We start from the raw sequence: 14778 nt of genomic DNA on the forward strand, positions 1-14778 counted from the left end.
CTTCGGCTCAGGTCATGATCCTGGGGTCTTGGGATCGAGCCCCACATCCGGCTCCCTGCTCAGCAGAGAGCCTGCTTCTCCCTCTCCCTCTGCCTGCCACTCTGCCTACTTGTGCTCTCTATCTATCTGTCAAATAAATAAATAAAATCTTTAAAAAAAAAATTAAAAAAAAGAATAAAATTCTAGACTGCTTAGCCTGACAGAAAGTTGAAGGGCGTGACAGCTTCTTCCAGTTGGTGAGGGAGTGTGTTAGTGACGCAGGTTCGGGCTAGTTCTGTAGGGCCCCAGGGAGTAGAACCAGGACCCATGGAGGGAACCACCAGGAGACCAATTGTGACCAAGGAAGATCTCTCTAAAAGTTAGAGCTATCTGCTTTGGAGTGGGCCACTGAATGAGGTAGTGAGTTCCCCAAACCCAGAGATATTCAAAGGAAGGCTGGAGAACCTTTGTCAACGATGTGGTCAGGCACATTCAGCTTTTCAACCCTACAATTCTATAGCATTCCTTGTCGCGAAGTGTCATTTGGGGAGATCCCAGCCCCCTGGTGCTGAGGCTTGTGCTGGGGGCAGTGGGACACCACAGGATATTTCTAATAGGAGAGTGATCCAGTGTCAGAGCTCTTGTCATTGGTTGAGGGGAGTCATCAGCCCCCAGGTGGGATCTCAGTCTGACTCTACAGCCTGCCATCATTCTGTAAAACTCCTCTGAATAATAGGATTTGCAGAGCATGGGGCCACACAAAAGGTTTCCTTATGAAAGCCTGGCATTCTGATGTTAGCAGGTCCCTCCGGTGGAGTCAGCATTACCCTCTCCTGTACAGCTCCTTTTTTTAAGTTACTGTCACCATCTTGATTCCAGGGCCCACTCCTGGTGGAAATGGCAGCCTGGGGTCTTCTATACCTGCCGGGGGAAGCAGCCTAGTCCCCAGAGAGCATGCAGAGGGACCCAAAGTTAGCATCTCAATCTCAGTCTGGCTGGGTCTTGGGTGGGAGGGCACTGCCTTGGGCTTACGGCAGCGTCTGAAGCTGAATGCAAGCCCCGCCCCAACGGGCAAGTCCATATTTTCCCCTTTTAGAATCAGTCCTGACTAGGCTCAAGTTCAGGGTTTGCCTTAGGACCTTGTACAAGGAAATCCACTCTACCTCTAAGTGGAGTCACGTGTCATAATCCGCAAAATGGTTGTCCTGCTCCCTGTCCTTCTGGCTTCCCTGCCGAGTCCTGACAGTAAGACTGTCGAGGGGCAAGGAAAAGTAAAGCTCAGTGTCTGCACCTTTGCCTTGCACGGAATGAGCGTTCAAGAACTGTGCGTTGAATTAGTATTGTGTATCTGCCTCTCCGTGTCCCTGCTACTCGTATAGCTTAACCTCGGCAACTGTTGGTTGAATGAATATATGATTAAAACTAAGAGAAAATGATTTAGGTTTGTATTTGGCTCCATACATAGGGAGAGCTGGGAGCCAGAAGGCCTGAGTTCTGGTCTGCTTACTGGTCGTGTGACCTGACGTTGGAGAGGACACTTCAAATGGCTGTAAGAACAAATGAGCGTGGAATGTGAAAGAACTTTGCAAGCTCTCGCCCAGAGATAGGAAAGATGAGGACTGATACTTACTAAGTGAGCACTTGCTGTGTGCCAGACACTTTATTATTATTTTCAGTCCTTACGTCCACCCTGTGTTGTATTATTTGCACCCCATTGTATAGATAAGGCTCAGAGAAGTTAAGTAACTTTCCCAAGGTCACACAGCTACTAAGTGGATGAGTCACTTTGGAACCCAGATCTCGGTCTGACTCTACAGCCTGCCATCGTTCTGTAAAACTCTGAAGCCTCTACACTTCAAGGAGTAACAGCTTTGGGAGAAAGGCCGGCTGCCGGCCTGACTTGCTTCTGGTGGTGTGCCCAGCCAGGGGAGTAATGCAGTATGTCTTGATTGTGTCTCCAGAAAACAGGTTTTTTATTACTCACCACGGCGGGCTGTACATCTCTGACGTGCAGAAGGAGGATGCCCTCTCCACCTACCGCTGCATCACCAAGCACAAGTATAGTGGGGAGACCCGGCAGAGCAATGGGGCCCGCCTCTCCGTAACAGGTAGGCGACAGGGCTGAGGAGGGCACTAGCCCACCCCTGGGATGGGCGTGTCCCGCGCCATGGATCCGGGAGACTGCTGTGTACCTAGGCCAGAGAAGGAGATTAACAAAGAGAAATACAGGGCCCAGCGGGGCAGAACACGTCCAGTTTGGTTTGGAGTGCCCTTCATATAGGGACCTCAGAGTCTGCACCTAAGGAAGCTAACTCTCCTGAAGAAGTGATAATGGGGGTTAATGCAATCCATCCTCTCTTTCCCTTTTTTGCCTTTGCCGCCAGGAAGCTCATAAATAAAACCTGATGTTTAAACATAGTAACGATGAGGTCAGATTAAATTAGATATGGGACAGTTTTGTTCCTTCATGTCTCTAAGTATTTTCCAGGATTCGATTTGACCTATTTATGAGCGCATGTGTTTCTTCTGTTGTAGCTTGAGAGTAGGCAGGATATAATCTATAAACAACAATATTTGTAAATTAAATAAAAGATTCTTAATCTGGAGTGATTATCACTTTTTAGGAGGAATGGAAGCTAATGTTTATTGAGTCCCCTGCATGTCAGATTTCACTTATCTGTTAAGCACCATAATAGCCTTGTGAGGTGGACGCTGTTCTGTTTTACAGACGAGAAACCCAGATCTTAGGGAGGCCAAGCAACTCGCCCCAACTGTTTAACCAGCGGGAGGCAAAGCCAGGACATACCCTCTGCACCCAGCATACCACCCCCCTCCCCATGGAAGGGGTCATCTGAACAGCCCCCCATGCCCTAGTCACAGAGTAAAGGAGGGCACAGGGGACTCCTCAAGGAATAGTGCCTTTCTGGAAACAGTGCTTTTTCAAACTCTTGACAGCAATCCACAGATAGACATTTTTATCATAACCTGTGCAAGGCATACTGGTCGTTCCTACCACATGCATTTAAATGCACTCTGCTATTTCCTATTCTATTCTATCCGATTTTGATTTATCCAAATGCTGGTCGCAACTCACCAAATGGATTTCACAAATTCCTAACAGTTTGTGACCTACAATTTGAAAATCTCTGCTGTTGAGGAGGTGGGATTGGAGTGGCTTGTAGAAGGAGGGTGAACGATAACACGGTGGTTTCGGAGACTAGACTCACCCAATCGCACAACCTCTCTGGGCCTCTGGAAAAGTAGCTCGACTAGATGACCGCTCTGATTCTGTCTAACTCTGGCCTTCTGGGGGTTGGTGAGGACTACCCTGACCCTCAGATTAACTCTATCCCAGACCCTCTCTCATTTGCCCAGCACATTTGAAGAGCAGGAGCCAGGAGGGCAAGGACAGGGCTCTCTGATTCTCCTTTGTGTCCCCAGCACCAGGCCCTGTGCCTGACACATAGTAGATGCTAAGTAAATATTTGTAGACCTAACCAGTGCCAAGGGAAACTGTACTGGTGGCCGCAGTAAGGGCCCCTTTCTTTGTAGCTAGACTTTGGAATCTGCAGCCCAGTTCCCAAATGTGTAGGAGTGGTTCCCTTCCAAAGCATGGGGACTTGTTTGCATATGCTGTTTTGCATCTCATCTGCATGCTTCTCATAAAACAGGGGAACAGTGCAAAAATCCCCCCTCCCGCGGGCCTGCTTCTTTCTCCCGCACAAATATTTAGCCCCCTCATCCTGCCAATCTCACCTCCACTTTTGTGGGGCGAATAGGCAGGTGTCTCTCAAAAAAGACACGCTTTAAACTGGAGGGTATGCCAACCATTCTCCTTCTGGTCTCCATTCCCCACCAGCTGTGAGGAGAAGGGTGGGTGGGCTAAGAAGAGGATGAGAGATGCCACCAGAGATAAAGCCCAAACAGAGAGACAGAGGTAAAGATAGGGAGGCAGCCCAGACAGAAGGGGAGAGGCGCAGGCAGAGAGAGACAGAGGACAGGGAGGAAACAGAACAGGAGAAAACCCTCACAGAGAGACAAAGGCAGAGGGGAGGACCAGAGTGAACAGGAGCCGAAAGGGGCAGGAGGGACCTGGAGGGAAGGGAACACAGGGAGCCAAGGGGAAGGGGCCCCGCCGGTGACACGGCCCTGATGTGATGTGATGTGACAAGGCCATCTGCAAGCTGCTTGTCTCGGCAAAAATGCAAGTGATACTGGAGCAAGGCAGTGCAGAGGGGGCGCGAGGGGGGCACGTCGGGGAGCTCAGCCCCATACACTGCACATCCCCTCCAGCTTGAGGTGGGTGGGCGGAGCTCAGTCAGTCCTGAACAAGAGAGGCTGGCCGTGGTTTCCGCTGAGAAGGTTCACTCTCTCTCGTGGCCGGCACCCCTGAGGGCTCCCAGGCTGGCAGCTGGGAAGGGTGGCCCGAAGCTCCGGGCCAGCAGATGGAAAGATGGCGGCTGGGGAACCCCTGCCAAGCCACCCCTACCTGGTGGCTGAGGTGTCCGCACACCCAGAAGGATGGCAGCCCCTGATGCCCCAGGCCCAAAGGCAAAAGGAAGGAGTGAAAGGATCCATGTGGCAGTGTGTCCTTGATGGTCATCTGGTGAGGGCAGCAACCACACCTGTGGGTTCTTCAGTCCTCACAGAGCGTTTGAGAGAGGAAGGTGGGCACAGGAGGCGTGGTGGGTAAAGGACCCTGAATCCAGCCAAAGGTGCAGGCTTAGCCTCACCCCTCACTAGCTGTGCAAGGTGGCAGAGAATAAGGAGTGTCTCAAACCTCAGCTTCCTCATCTGTAAAATGGGAGCGACAAGACATAACCCTACCCCAGGGTCATTGGGAGCAATAGGTACCAGCTGGAAAAAGCTTAGCACAGCGTCTGCCACGTAGGAAGCGCCCAGGAGAGTAGCTGCGGTGTGGTGGTGGTGGCTGTCTTGTTGTTGATCTGTTGTTGCTGCATTATTGTTTCTATTCTCTTCCAAAGAGCGTCTGTCGGGGGTTGGGGGGAGGAGAGCAACTCGCATCTTTCTGCATTGTCTAAGGTGAAGGAGGCAGTTGCAAGAAGAGCCTGAGCTCCCTAAAATCCAACCCCCAAAACAGCCCTTCCGTGCATGTAGGTGCTTTGTAGGGTTTACCAAGAGCTTCCATTAACTCCATGGAACAGGCATTACCATCTGCATTTATAAAGACAAGACCAGTGACCAGAGAGGCTGGCAGACTAGCCCAGGGTTCCCCAGCTGGTGGGGGGCTAAGCCACATGCAGAAGCTGTGTTCAGGGTGCCTTTCCAGGGCAGCACTGCTCCTCGGACTGGGAGAGGTCCCAGCAGCCTCCCCGGGGTGCCCCGGACACCCCCAAAGATTTCTTGGGGCTCCGCCGTCTGGCTTCCCCAGCCCCGCGCCAGCCCCGGCAGCGCCGATCCCCCCGGGCTGTCACCATACACACCACAGCATTTTACTTCTGCTCTGGAGTAATGAAAGAGGCTTCTTTCCCTCAGAATTTAATTTCACGCCTGAGACTCGGTGATTAATTCCCTCCCCCTGTCCCTTCCTCCACCGCCCCGTCGGCCCCTCCGCTTGTAAATTCTGCGGTGTGCCACAGAATTTGTGTATTTTGCATCAATTAAGTGTCACATTGAGTAATTCTTCCCTGGCACCAGGTTTGTTTATCCCAACCATCCCCTGCATGGGGAAGAGGCCACAGAAGCTGGTGGGGAGGGAGGGCAGGTGCACATCTGCATCGCGATTTCACGCAGTCAAGCCCTTGGATGTACAATTTGCCATTGTTGCCTGCGACAACCTTATGGGATATGGAGGCAGCACTACCCCCCTCCACCCCGCGGATGAACCTCGGGCTCTGAGACATGATGAGACTCACCCAAGGTCACAGTTTCCCTGTGACCCAGCTGGACCAGCACCTGGCTCTCCTGATTCTCAGCCCAGCCTCCTTCTGAAGAGCAACAGAAGGTGGGGAGGGAGTAGAGAGTCTTCTAGAAAGTCTCTACTCTCCCCCCTAGAGAATTCCTCACCCAACCCTTCTCCAAGGGACATGAGCTAAGGACGGGGGAGATTTGCCATTAGTCAAGGGGGGTCCAGAGGGGGCGTCTGCCGCTCCCACCATTCACTCTTGAGCAGATCTCAGAATTAGATTATTCCATCTCAGGCCCCGTTTGCTGAACAAGGGTGGGCAAGACCTGGTTTGTGATCTTGGCTCTGCAGTGCAATCCTGGGCAGGTCACTGCACCTCTCTGGTCTCAGGGTCCTCCTCTGTCTGTGGCCTCCAAGACCTCTAAGCCAGCTCTACGAGTCCAGGAGCCTATAAAAGCCTGCAATGTGGAAAGTCAGACCTCTGGCCCACCCTATACCAGAGCGCCCCCATTCAGCCTCTCGCAGACATCAGTGGTCCAGCAGCCCCAGGCCTGCTCTGTGCGGGCACGGGAGATCCAGCAATGTTGCAACCCTGTCTCAAGATGCTGGCAGGCTTCTGGGGAAGACAGATCTGTGGCCTGATGCTAACCGCTGTTGAAAAGGGCTCTGGGGGAGGGGTGCCTGGGTGGCTCACGACAGTGGTGGCCCCTGGGGAAGGAAACGAGGTGGCTGAGAGCAGGGATGAGGGAGACCCCCCTCTCACACTGACACCCTTCTAGACTCTCTGAAGTTTTGCCATGTGCGTATATTACACTTTAACTTTTTCATTAAAAAGAAAAGGTTGTTTGAAAATAAAACGGAAGAAAAAGAAAACTCTATGAGTATCAAATGAGAGGGGCCTGGGGGCTCCATCCGGAAGGGGTGACGTTTAAGCTGGTTTGTGAAAGATGAAGAGGTGTTGGCCGAGCGGAGCGGGCTGCTGGGCACCCAGGGGAGGGGAGTGTGGTGACACAGTGTATCACAAGTGGGGAACCACTGCCCGGACCGGGGTGGGGGCAGGGAGGGAGGGGGCCGGCGGGGCCGGGGACCTGGCTGGGACCAGACCCTATCTCCTAGCAGCCTAACTGGGGAGAAGTGGGGGTTGTATCATGTAGGCAGAGGAAAGCCTGAGCAGCTGGTACAGCAAGAGGAGGTCCCCAAGGCGGAAAACTCAGGGAGGCCCTTGAGGCTAAGAACTAGGCTGAGAGTAGCCAGAGCACCGCTCAGAAGCGTCAGGGCCATCACACAGAATCCCACCAGCCCGGCGCCTGGGTCTTCCACAGGTCAGGGCCATGGGGCCTGCAGGCACTGCTTTCTCTTGCTTGGGAGTGTAAAATAGAGAACTGTTCAGGATGGTGGTGTGGTTTGCAGAAGGCTTAACTTCTGAATCCTTCTGGGCGCAGATGGAAACGCATGGCCCTCTCTGAGTTTGCCAGAATCGCAGGTGGGAGGAGACAGGACAGGACAGCTGGTTCCCCCATCCTGAAGGGCACCCCCGGCCAGTCTGAGGCCCAGAATCACAGATTCAAGAAGTCATGACTCTCATGTCACAGGGTGTCCCTGGTCCTGAGTCTGGGCCAGACTCCAGGCACCGTGTCTGTGAAGGGAGCTCTCACACACTCTCTCCCTCTCTGCTCCTCTGTTTCCCTTGTTGCATCTGCATCTGTCTGTCTGCCCACCCTATATCCTCCTCCTACCTCCCCCAAGCCCCTGCTTCGCGGTCGTGGCTCTCAGGGCCTCTATCTGGCCTGAGTAGGAGAGTTTGGGCCAGAGTCTGGGGCCCAGGGGACACCACAAGCCATCCCACACTGGGCTTCATTCATGCTGGGCACCCATGGGCAGCAGGTGCCTGTTCTCGTGCTTGCCTCCCCGCCCCCCCTGCCCCCCTGCCCCTTCATCCTGCTCGGGCTGGCCAGAGCCACTGATGCTCTCTGCCTTCCAGACCCTGCCGAGTCGATCCCCACCATCCTGGATGGCTTCCACTCCCAGGAAGTGTGGGCGGGCCACACCGTGGAGCTGCCCTGCACCGCCTCCGGCTACCCCATCCCTGCCATCCGCTGGCTCAAGGACGGCCGGCCCCTCCCGGCCGACAGCCGCTGGACCAAGCGCATCACCGGGCTGACCATCAGTGACCTGCGGACGGAGGACAGTGGCACCTACATTTGTGAGGTCACCAACACCTTCGGCTCTGCAGAGGCCACGGGTACCCTCACAGTCATTGGTGAGTGGGGAGCCCCTCTGCCAGGCCTAGGAACCTTTGAGAGCACCACAGTGTGACCTCTTCTGTAAAATGGGATAGTGATCCCAGGCCTTCCTGCCTCCTGAGGTCACGAGGGTCAGAAGGGACCATGAGGGTGAGTGACGGTGACGAGCTCACAGGGCTTCCTGGCTTGTTGAGAGGGAGGAGTGTCTGCACTAAAGGAAACAGTACTGATGTTAACCCAGTAGAGAGGACATACTGTATCCCATCAGAGGCGATACTCAGCATATTTCACAATAATTGATAGGGGCACTGATCAATCAGATTAGACTCGGGCATAAATGACAAGGAAGCCTTTCCAGGATCTGCCGGCCGGGTATCAGCACTGATCCTGCCTGTTCCTCCCTGAGCCCGGAGTCCTGGGGCTCCAGGGGTCCGGCGAGCCCGTTTGGAGTGAGGGGCCTTCTCAGACCCTCCTGCTGCTGAGCCCCCAGGGCGGAGGGAGGGCACTGACAGCAGTGGGGCTGGGATTTGGAGACCTGTGGGGAATCCCACTCCCATGGAGCAGCTACATGGCCTGAGGCCCCATTGAATGTTGTACCGAATGGCATCTTAAGGGTCACTGAACCTGGGCGGTGGGAGGAGGCTGTCCAGTGGTGATTCAAGCCCCCTGCTGCAGAGAAGTTCCCTCCACCATAACAACTGACCAGAGCAGCCCTCCTCCCCCCTCCCCTCCTGCCTCAAGAGCATAGAGCTACAGGTCTGCAGACCCTCCGTGTTCTCCCAGCTCAGCTGGCCTCCTGGGCCTGGGGTCTTGTCCCCCGTGGCCCAGATGTGAGTCTCCTCCACATGGTCAAGGGCATCTTGACAGTTGGGGTACATTTATCTGCGGTGCTAGGAAGAAATCCTCCCCACGTGAACACATGTGAAGCTGGAAGAGCGGAAAGAGCCCTAAGAACCACTCTGGGAGTGACAGTGCATGATACAGATGCTTAGGTTAAAATGCTGAGAGCCCAGGGGATGGGGGCTCCTCACAGACTAATGAACCCCAGCCGGCAGGGCAGGCGGGTGGAAGGACCAGCACTGATACTTCCCTCCTTGCCCTAAGTACCATCCACAACCGTTCAGTCGGGTATGCCTTCCCCCCACGCCCCGCCGCCCCCGCTGCACACACATTACACACACACACACACACGCAGATGTGCTGAAAGGTCACATGCCCACTTCTCCATACGCACATGCACACACGTACGGTGCCCATACACACAGATACACACATTCCTCCACCTTAACATGCTCACATCCAGGCACACGCACACGGATCCACAAGTAACCCAACCGCCCGCGGCGCGTACACACCCCCACTGCCCCGTAGGCGTAGGTACACCTGATGCCCCTCTGACCCTCAGCTCCGCACCTTCTCCCCATACTGGCTTTGGCTGGACAACCAGGTTCAAGGGGAAGTGACGTAGTTTTTCTCTGCCTTCCACTCTCTCTGCCAGCCCCTCTCTGCCAGGTGCACAGAGAGGAAACCATGCTTTTCACATACACCCCCGTTCTGCCACCAAGCCTCCTGCCCAAGGTCACCAAGTCGTGCGGGGCAGCAAGGTGAGAACAGCTAGCTGGCAGAGCCCTGGGAGCCCCGTGGGTGACTGGGACAAGGATGACACCTGCCTCGTTGTGCACTGACATTTCCTGGGCAGGGACTCTGGGAGAGCGCGGGGGAGCCCGGCATGAGCAGACTCCTGCATGCTTTGACTGTGCCCCACTCAGCCAGGCTGCCGTCCCCCCTCCTCCGGGCGACCTTGCTGGGGTCCTAGGCCCCTGCAGGCCTCAGTCTCCTCTAGAGAACCCCAAGCCCATGGAGATCTGGGGAGAGAGGTGGCCAGCCCGCCCGACACCGAGTTGTTGGGCACCATGGAAGTTTTGAGCAGGGCAGTGGCCAGCCACAGCATGGAGGGAGGATGGTACTGCCTGGGTCCAGGCTGAGAGCTGAGGGCCTACAGCAGGGCAGGGGAGGTGCGGATGAAGAGCAGAATCATCTGGTGCATATAAAGGCCGTCAGAGCGGCAGAAGATAGCAACTGGTTATCTCTATGGGTATGAGAGATGGGTGGTGGGGCCAAGGGTGCCTCCCTGTTTTCCGGGGTGGGGAACAGGGACAGTGATGAGCCAGCCAAGCTCCTGTCCTCCTTCTGAGCTGAAGGGAGCTCCCCAGGCCCACCAGGCAAGGGCCACCCGTCAAGAAAGTGTAGGCTGTCATAACAAGAGTCCTGCCCCTGCCATTTGCCAGATGAGTAAACTGAGGTCTAGAGGGGGAATTCACTAGTCCCAGTCCTCCTCACAAGGAGTCTGGAGACAGAACCAGGGCCTCCCCCAGCCCACCCCCAGCCACACTGCTCCACGGTAAAAGCCCTTTTCTTTTGTTTTCCTCCCCGCTGCCTTTCCCCTCGCTCCTTCCCTGCTGGCCCGGCCCAGACCCCCTTCACGTGACCCTGACACCAAAGAAGCTGAAGACCGGGATCGGCAGCACAGTCATCCTCTCCTGTGCCCTGCTGGGCTCCCCGGAATTCACCATCCGCTGGTATCGCAACACTGAGCTGGTGCTGCCCGACGAGGCCGTCTCCATCCGCGGGCTCAGCAACGAGACTCTGCTCATCACCTCGGCCCAGAAGAGCCACTCCGGGGCCTACCAATGCTTTGCCACCCGCAAGGCCCAGACCGCGCAGGACTTCGCCATCATTGTGCTGGAGGGTGAGCTGGGGCGGCCGGCACCGGGGTGGGTTTAGGCTGAGAGCAGGCACCGGTCCAGGCACGTGCCTCCTTAGTCAGTCCTTCCATGGGCCCTGTGACGACATGCTTTTTCTTCATGTTCCCTATTTTGCACTGGGGGAAACTGAGGCTCGGTCACTTGCCTGAGGTCACACAGCTCAGCCAAAAGTCAGAGTTGAGATCGGAACTCAGGTCTCTTAACCACCGTGCTATCTTGCCTCTGCCCTCCAAAATGACTAGAACCTCCCTACAAAAGAGGTCTTCTTTAGGATCCCAGAGGTTTTCAATCTCACGGGGGCCCTGGGACTGCCCACCAGGAATCACTGCCTTGAGCCCCGCCTCTGCCTTCTTCCCTGAGCCCTCTCTTTCCAGCTGTCCCTCTCTCCCCATTCTCTGTCCTTCCCTCCAGTCTCATGGACTTTCGAATCTTCTCCCTGACTAAGGTCTCTTCACAGCAGGCTCTGTTTCTTATCACAGACCTGGGTTTTCACATGCTTCTCTCTCCTTTTAAAGCTGCTACCACCCAGGGCTCCTTACCCAGCACATCTGTATATGGTTGTTCAGGTTGTTCACTGCACAAAGTGCCTAACCCACAGGGCAGGACCAAGAGTAAGGACTAAAATCCAGCTTGAATTCCACTTGTCAGGCCATGAGCCCTGGCCCCAGGTTGTGACCACACAGAGGAGTCCTCTTTTTCTTATTTGCACAAGGACACAGTGAGGATTAGCCGAGGCCCTACCCTTACCAACAAATTTAGTGGTCCCCCAGCTCCTTTGTTGCTACCAAAACAAAACAAAAACCCCACAATCCTATTGCTTCCAAGGATTTTTCACTGTTGTAACAAAGACACCAAACCCAGGCAAGTCCTATAGGTTATCAGGATCCCACATGGGTCTACCTGTCACGGCCTGTGGGTCCTCATTCCTTGGGAGGTGGGACATGGGAGTGGGCATCGCCTTATCCCTCACCCTAAGTACAGGGCCCAGTGAACGGCCCTTCCCTCAGCCCCTGCCTCCTCTTGTCCAGGCAGATCCTCTTCCCAGTGAGGAAGCACACCGGGCAGGCACAGACCAGTTTGAAATGGGAGCCTTACCTCTCTGGGGACTTCCTGTCTGACCGACTCCTCACACAGCGCATCTCCTCTCTGAGAGGACAGCCTGTCAATGGCCAGTTCAGAGCAGGGATATGGGAAATGAGGCTGGCGGGAAGGACAGAGAGTGGGGAAGGAGGCACAGCCAGAAAGGAGGGTTCAGGGAAGGAAGCAGAGGAGGGGCCAAACCTGGTGGGCTGTCCCAGGCTCTTCCAGGCACCTGGCTCTCCCCTGGTTTTAGGTAAGAGTCCCCCACCCAGAAATGGGGCTAGGGACTGGCAGACTGGATTAACATCAGCATTTTGGTGTGAAATATGGGTGGGATGTAGAGAGCCATGTTACATTGGCCTTACTTTTTTTGTTGTTTGTCTTAGTTTTTACTTGTTAAAGTGCATAACACGTACTTTAACCCTTTACAACAATCCTGTGGGGAAGGATGGCCAGGCTCAATAATTACACGCCCCCTCTTCCATGGAGGAAGGTGGGGCAGCGGGGTTAATTGTCCTGTCCAGGGTTATTGGGTCAGCGGAGCCTTAAGTTACGGCCACACACACACCAGTGCCTCTGGGCGGCAGCTAAGCCTCAAACTTGAGGCTTTTTGCTAACAGGGCTACAGCACCCCCACCCCCCCCCCCCCCCCCAGGAATGAGAGCTGGAATCGGACTCCGCAGGTCCAGCCCAATCAGGTCCTGCTTCCAGGACCTATGTCTTTACTAACACAGGGAGGAGAAAGGCAGAAAAGGAAAAGTCGACAGGAGCTGACTTTTATCAGGCACTTACAAAGCGTTGAGCAAAGCATCTTTAATGCAGTAATTCATTTCGTCCTCACAGCATCGGTATGGAGAGGGTGTATTCACTATCCTCCATAGTTAAGGAATGGGAAGACTCAGAGAAGTTAGGTAACTTGCCCAAAGACACAGAGCTCATAAGGGGCCATGGGAGGATTCAAATCCAGGAGTTAGAAATCCTGTGCAATAATAATGGGTACCTCACAGGGTGGGGTGGCCTGGCCGGGCAGTCTCTCCGTGGCTCGGTGACCCTGAGGGGGGCTCCTCGCTCCCTGCAGATGGCACGCCCCGCATCGTCTCGTCCTTCAGCGAGAAGGTGGTCAACCCCGGGGAGCAGTTCTCGCTGATGTGTGCGGCCAAGGGCGCCCCGCCCCCCACTGTCACCTGGGCCCTGGACGACGAGCCCATCGTGCGGGATGGGAGCCACCGCACCAACCAGTACACCATGTCGGACGGCACCACCATCAGCCACATGAACGTCACGGGCCCCCAGATCCGCGACGGGGGCGTATACCGATGCACGGCGCGGAACTCGGTGGGCAGTGCTGAATATCAGGCGCGAATAAACGTAAGAGGTGCCTGTCTACATTTAAATATCAGAATAGGCTTTTGAGTTCCTTTGCCATCTCTGTGGTTCCCATTATTCTTGTGGTGATTAGTACTTATTATTAACTGTCATTTTGCTTTTAGTAGCGGTCTCTCTCCTCTTTTTCTCCCCTTTTCCCTGCCCTCCACAAACCCGTCACCCTTTCTTGTGCGTGCGTGTCTGGTACAGTGTGCCCTCCTATGCATTCTCATCCCCTCCTCCTGCCCCTTCTCCTCTCCCAGTCTGACCTGCCCCCTCATTCCTCCCCATCAAATCTCTCTGGCCCCAGGTACACTCAGCACCCCACTAGCAACCACCAGCCCTACCAGGGCCTTGTGAGGACAAGGACAGGAATGGGGCAGTGGGGCCAGACTTGGCCTTCGATGGGGGTGTCCACCAAAGCTGTGCTCCCAGTGTCCTCCCACTGAGCCATCCCCAAATCGCTCCAGGAGGTATAAGCATCCAGGAGCCAGGGCACAATCTTCCCCCAATTTCCTCCCTCCCAAGGCCCAAGCCATCAAGAATGGGAGGCTCGGGCTGGGTGGCGGTGTCCCAAAGCAGACACCCCCAGGAGTGGGGGAAGCAGTCCTCAGGTGATCATCCCCAGATCTCAGCTTTCTAAGTCACTGCGGTGAGAAGAGCCTCCTCTGAAGCTCTTTGTAGCCCTGTCAGGTCCGACTGGTCCTCATCTGGTCCCTCCAGTGACCCCTGACCCAAGGGCAGAGGAGGAGTGGGGGAAGGGCACTTGTGGCTGCCATGGAGCCAGGTCTCCGACCCCACATGAGAAAGGTGGCCTCCCGTTTAGCTACCTTGCTGCCTTCAAATTGGAAGGGTCAGACTTACAGGGTCCTGGGATCCCCTGGTGCGGCCCCTCACCTCCTGGGTGGGGAACCTGAAGCCTGGAGTTTCCTATACCCACTCCAGCTCCCTGCCTGGTGGCTTCTGAGCCCCCTTTACCATGCCCACATTGCCACCTGCCTAGCCACCCAGCTGAAGGTACCCCCTCCTCACAGCCAGGGTGACCAGGGTCCCCCTTTTAGGGCCCCTTCTCAAGGAACCACAAAACGCACTTACCTGTTTGGAAGAAAATTATCAGCTCATCCAGTGAAGACCTTCCTACGGCCTTTTAAATATTTAATACATACGAGATCCCTTTTGGTAGAAGACCATTATGCACAAGTTGAATGAAAATAACAAAATCTCCACATTGCCGTTGTAACCTGCAAAACTTAATCTCCTTGTAAATGAGAACTTGCCCTCCCAAATCCCAGTCACTTCTTATGAGGCTTCAGTGGGCTCACATACCCCATCCCATTAGGGGGATGGATTCTTGCCCCAGGCATGAATGGAACATATCTGTTTGCAACCATCTGAAGCTAGTAACAGGGAGTCCCGGAGAGACCATGGGTGCTCGCAGCTTCAGCCTCAGCCTTGCAATACAGGCTTCCCCCCCGCCACC

General features: G+C 55.0%; 1 protein-coding gene across 1 annotated transcript in view; it reads left to right on the top strand.

Moving 5' to 3' along the window:
* DSCAML1 (DS cell adhesion molecule like 1) overlaps positions 1–14778 on the top strand; it is a 322784-nt gene that overhangs the window by 219287 nt on the left and 88719 nt on the right. Inside the window, exons 2-5 of the mRNA XM_021696420.2 lie at positions 1941–2087; positions 7827–8105; positions 10562–10837; positions 13012–13308. Coding sequence (XP_021552095.2) covers positions 1941–2087; positions 7827–8105; positions 10562–10837; positions 13012–13308 — 999 coding nt within the window. The remainder of the gene's footprint in view (positions 1–1940; positions 2088–7826; positions 8106–10561; positions 10838–13011; positions 13309–14778) is intronic.

The sequence above is a fragment of the Neomonachus schauinslandi genome, chromosome 11, assembly GCF_002201575.2.
Source record: "Neomonachus schauinslandi chromosome 11, ASM220157v2, whole genome shotgun sequence".
NCBI lineage: Eukaryota > Metazoa > Chordata > Mammalia > Carnivora > Phocidae > Neomonachus > Neomonachus schauinslandi.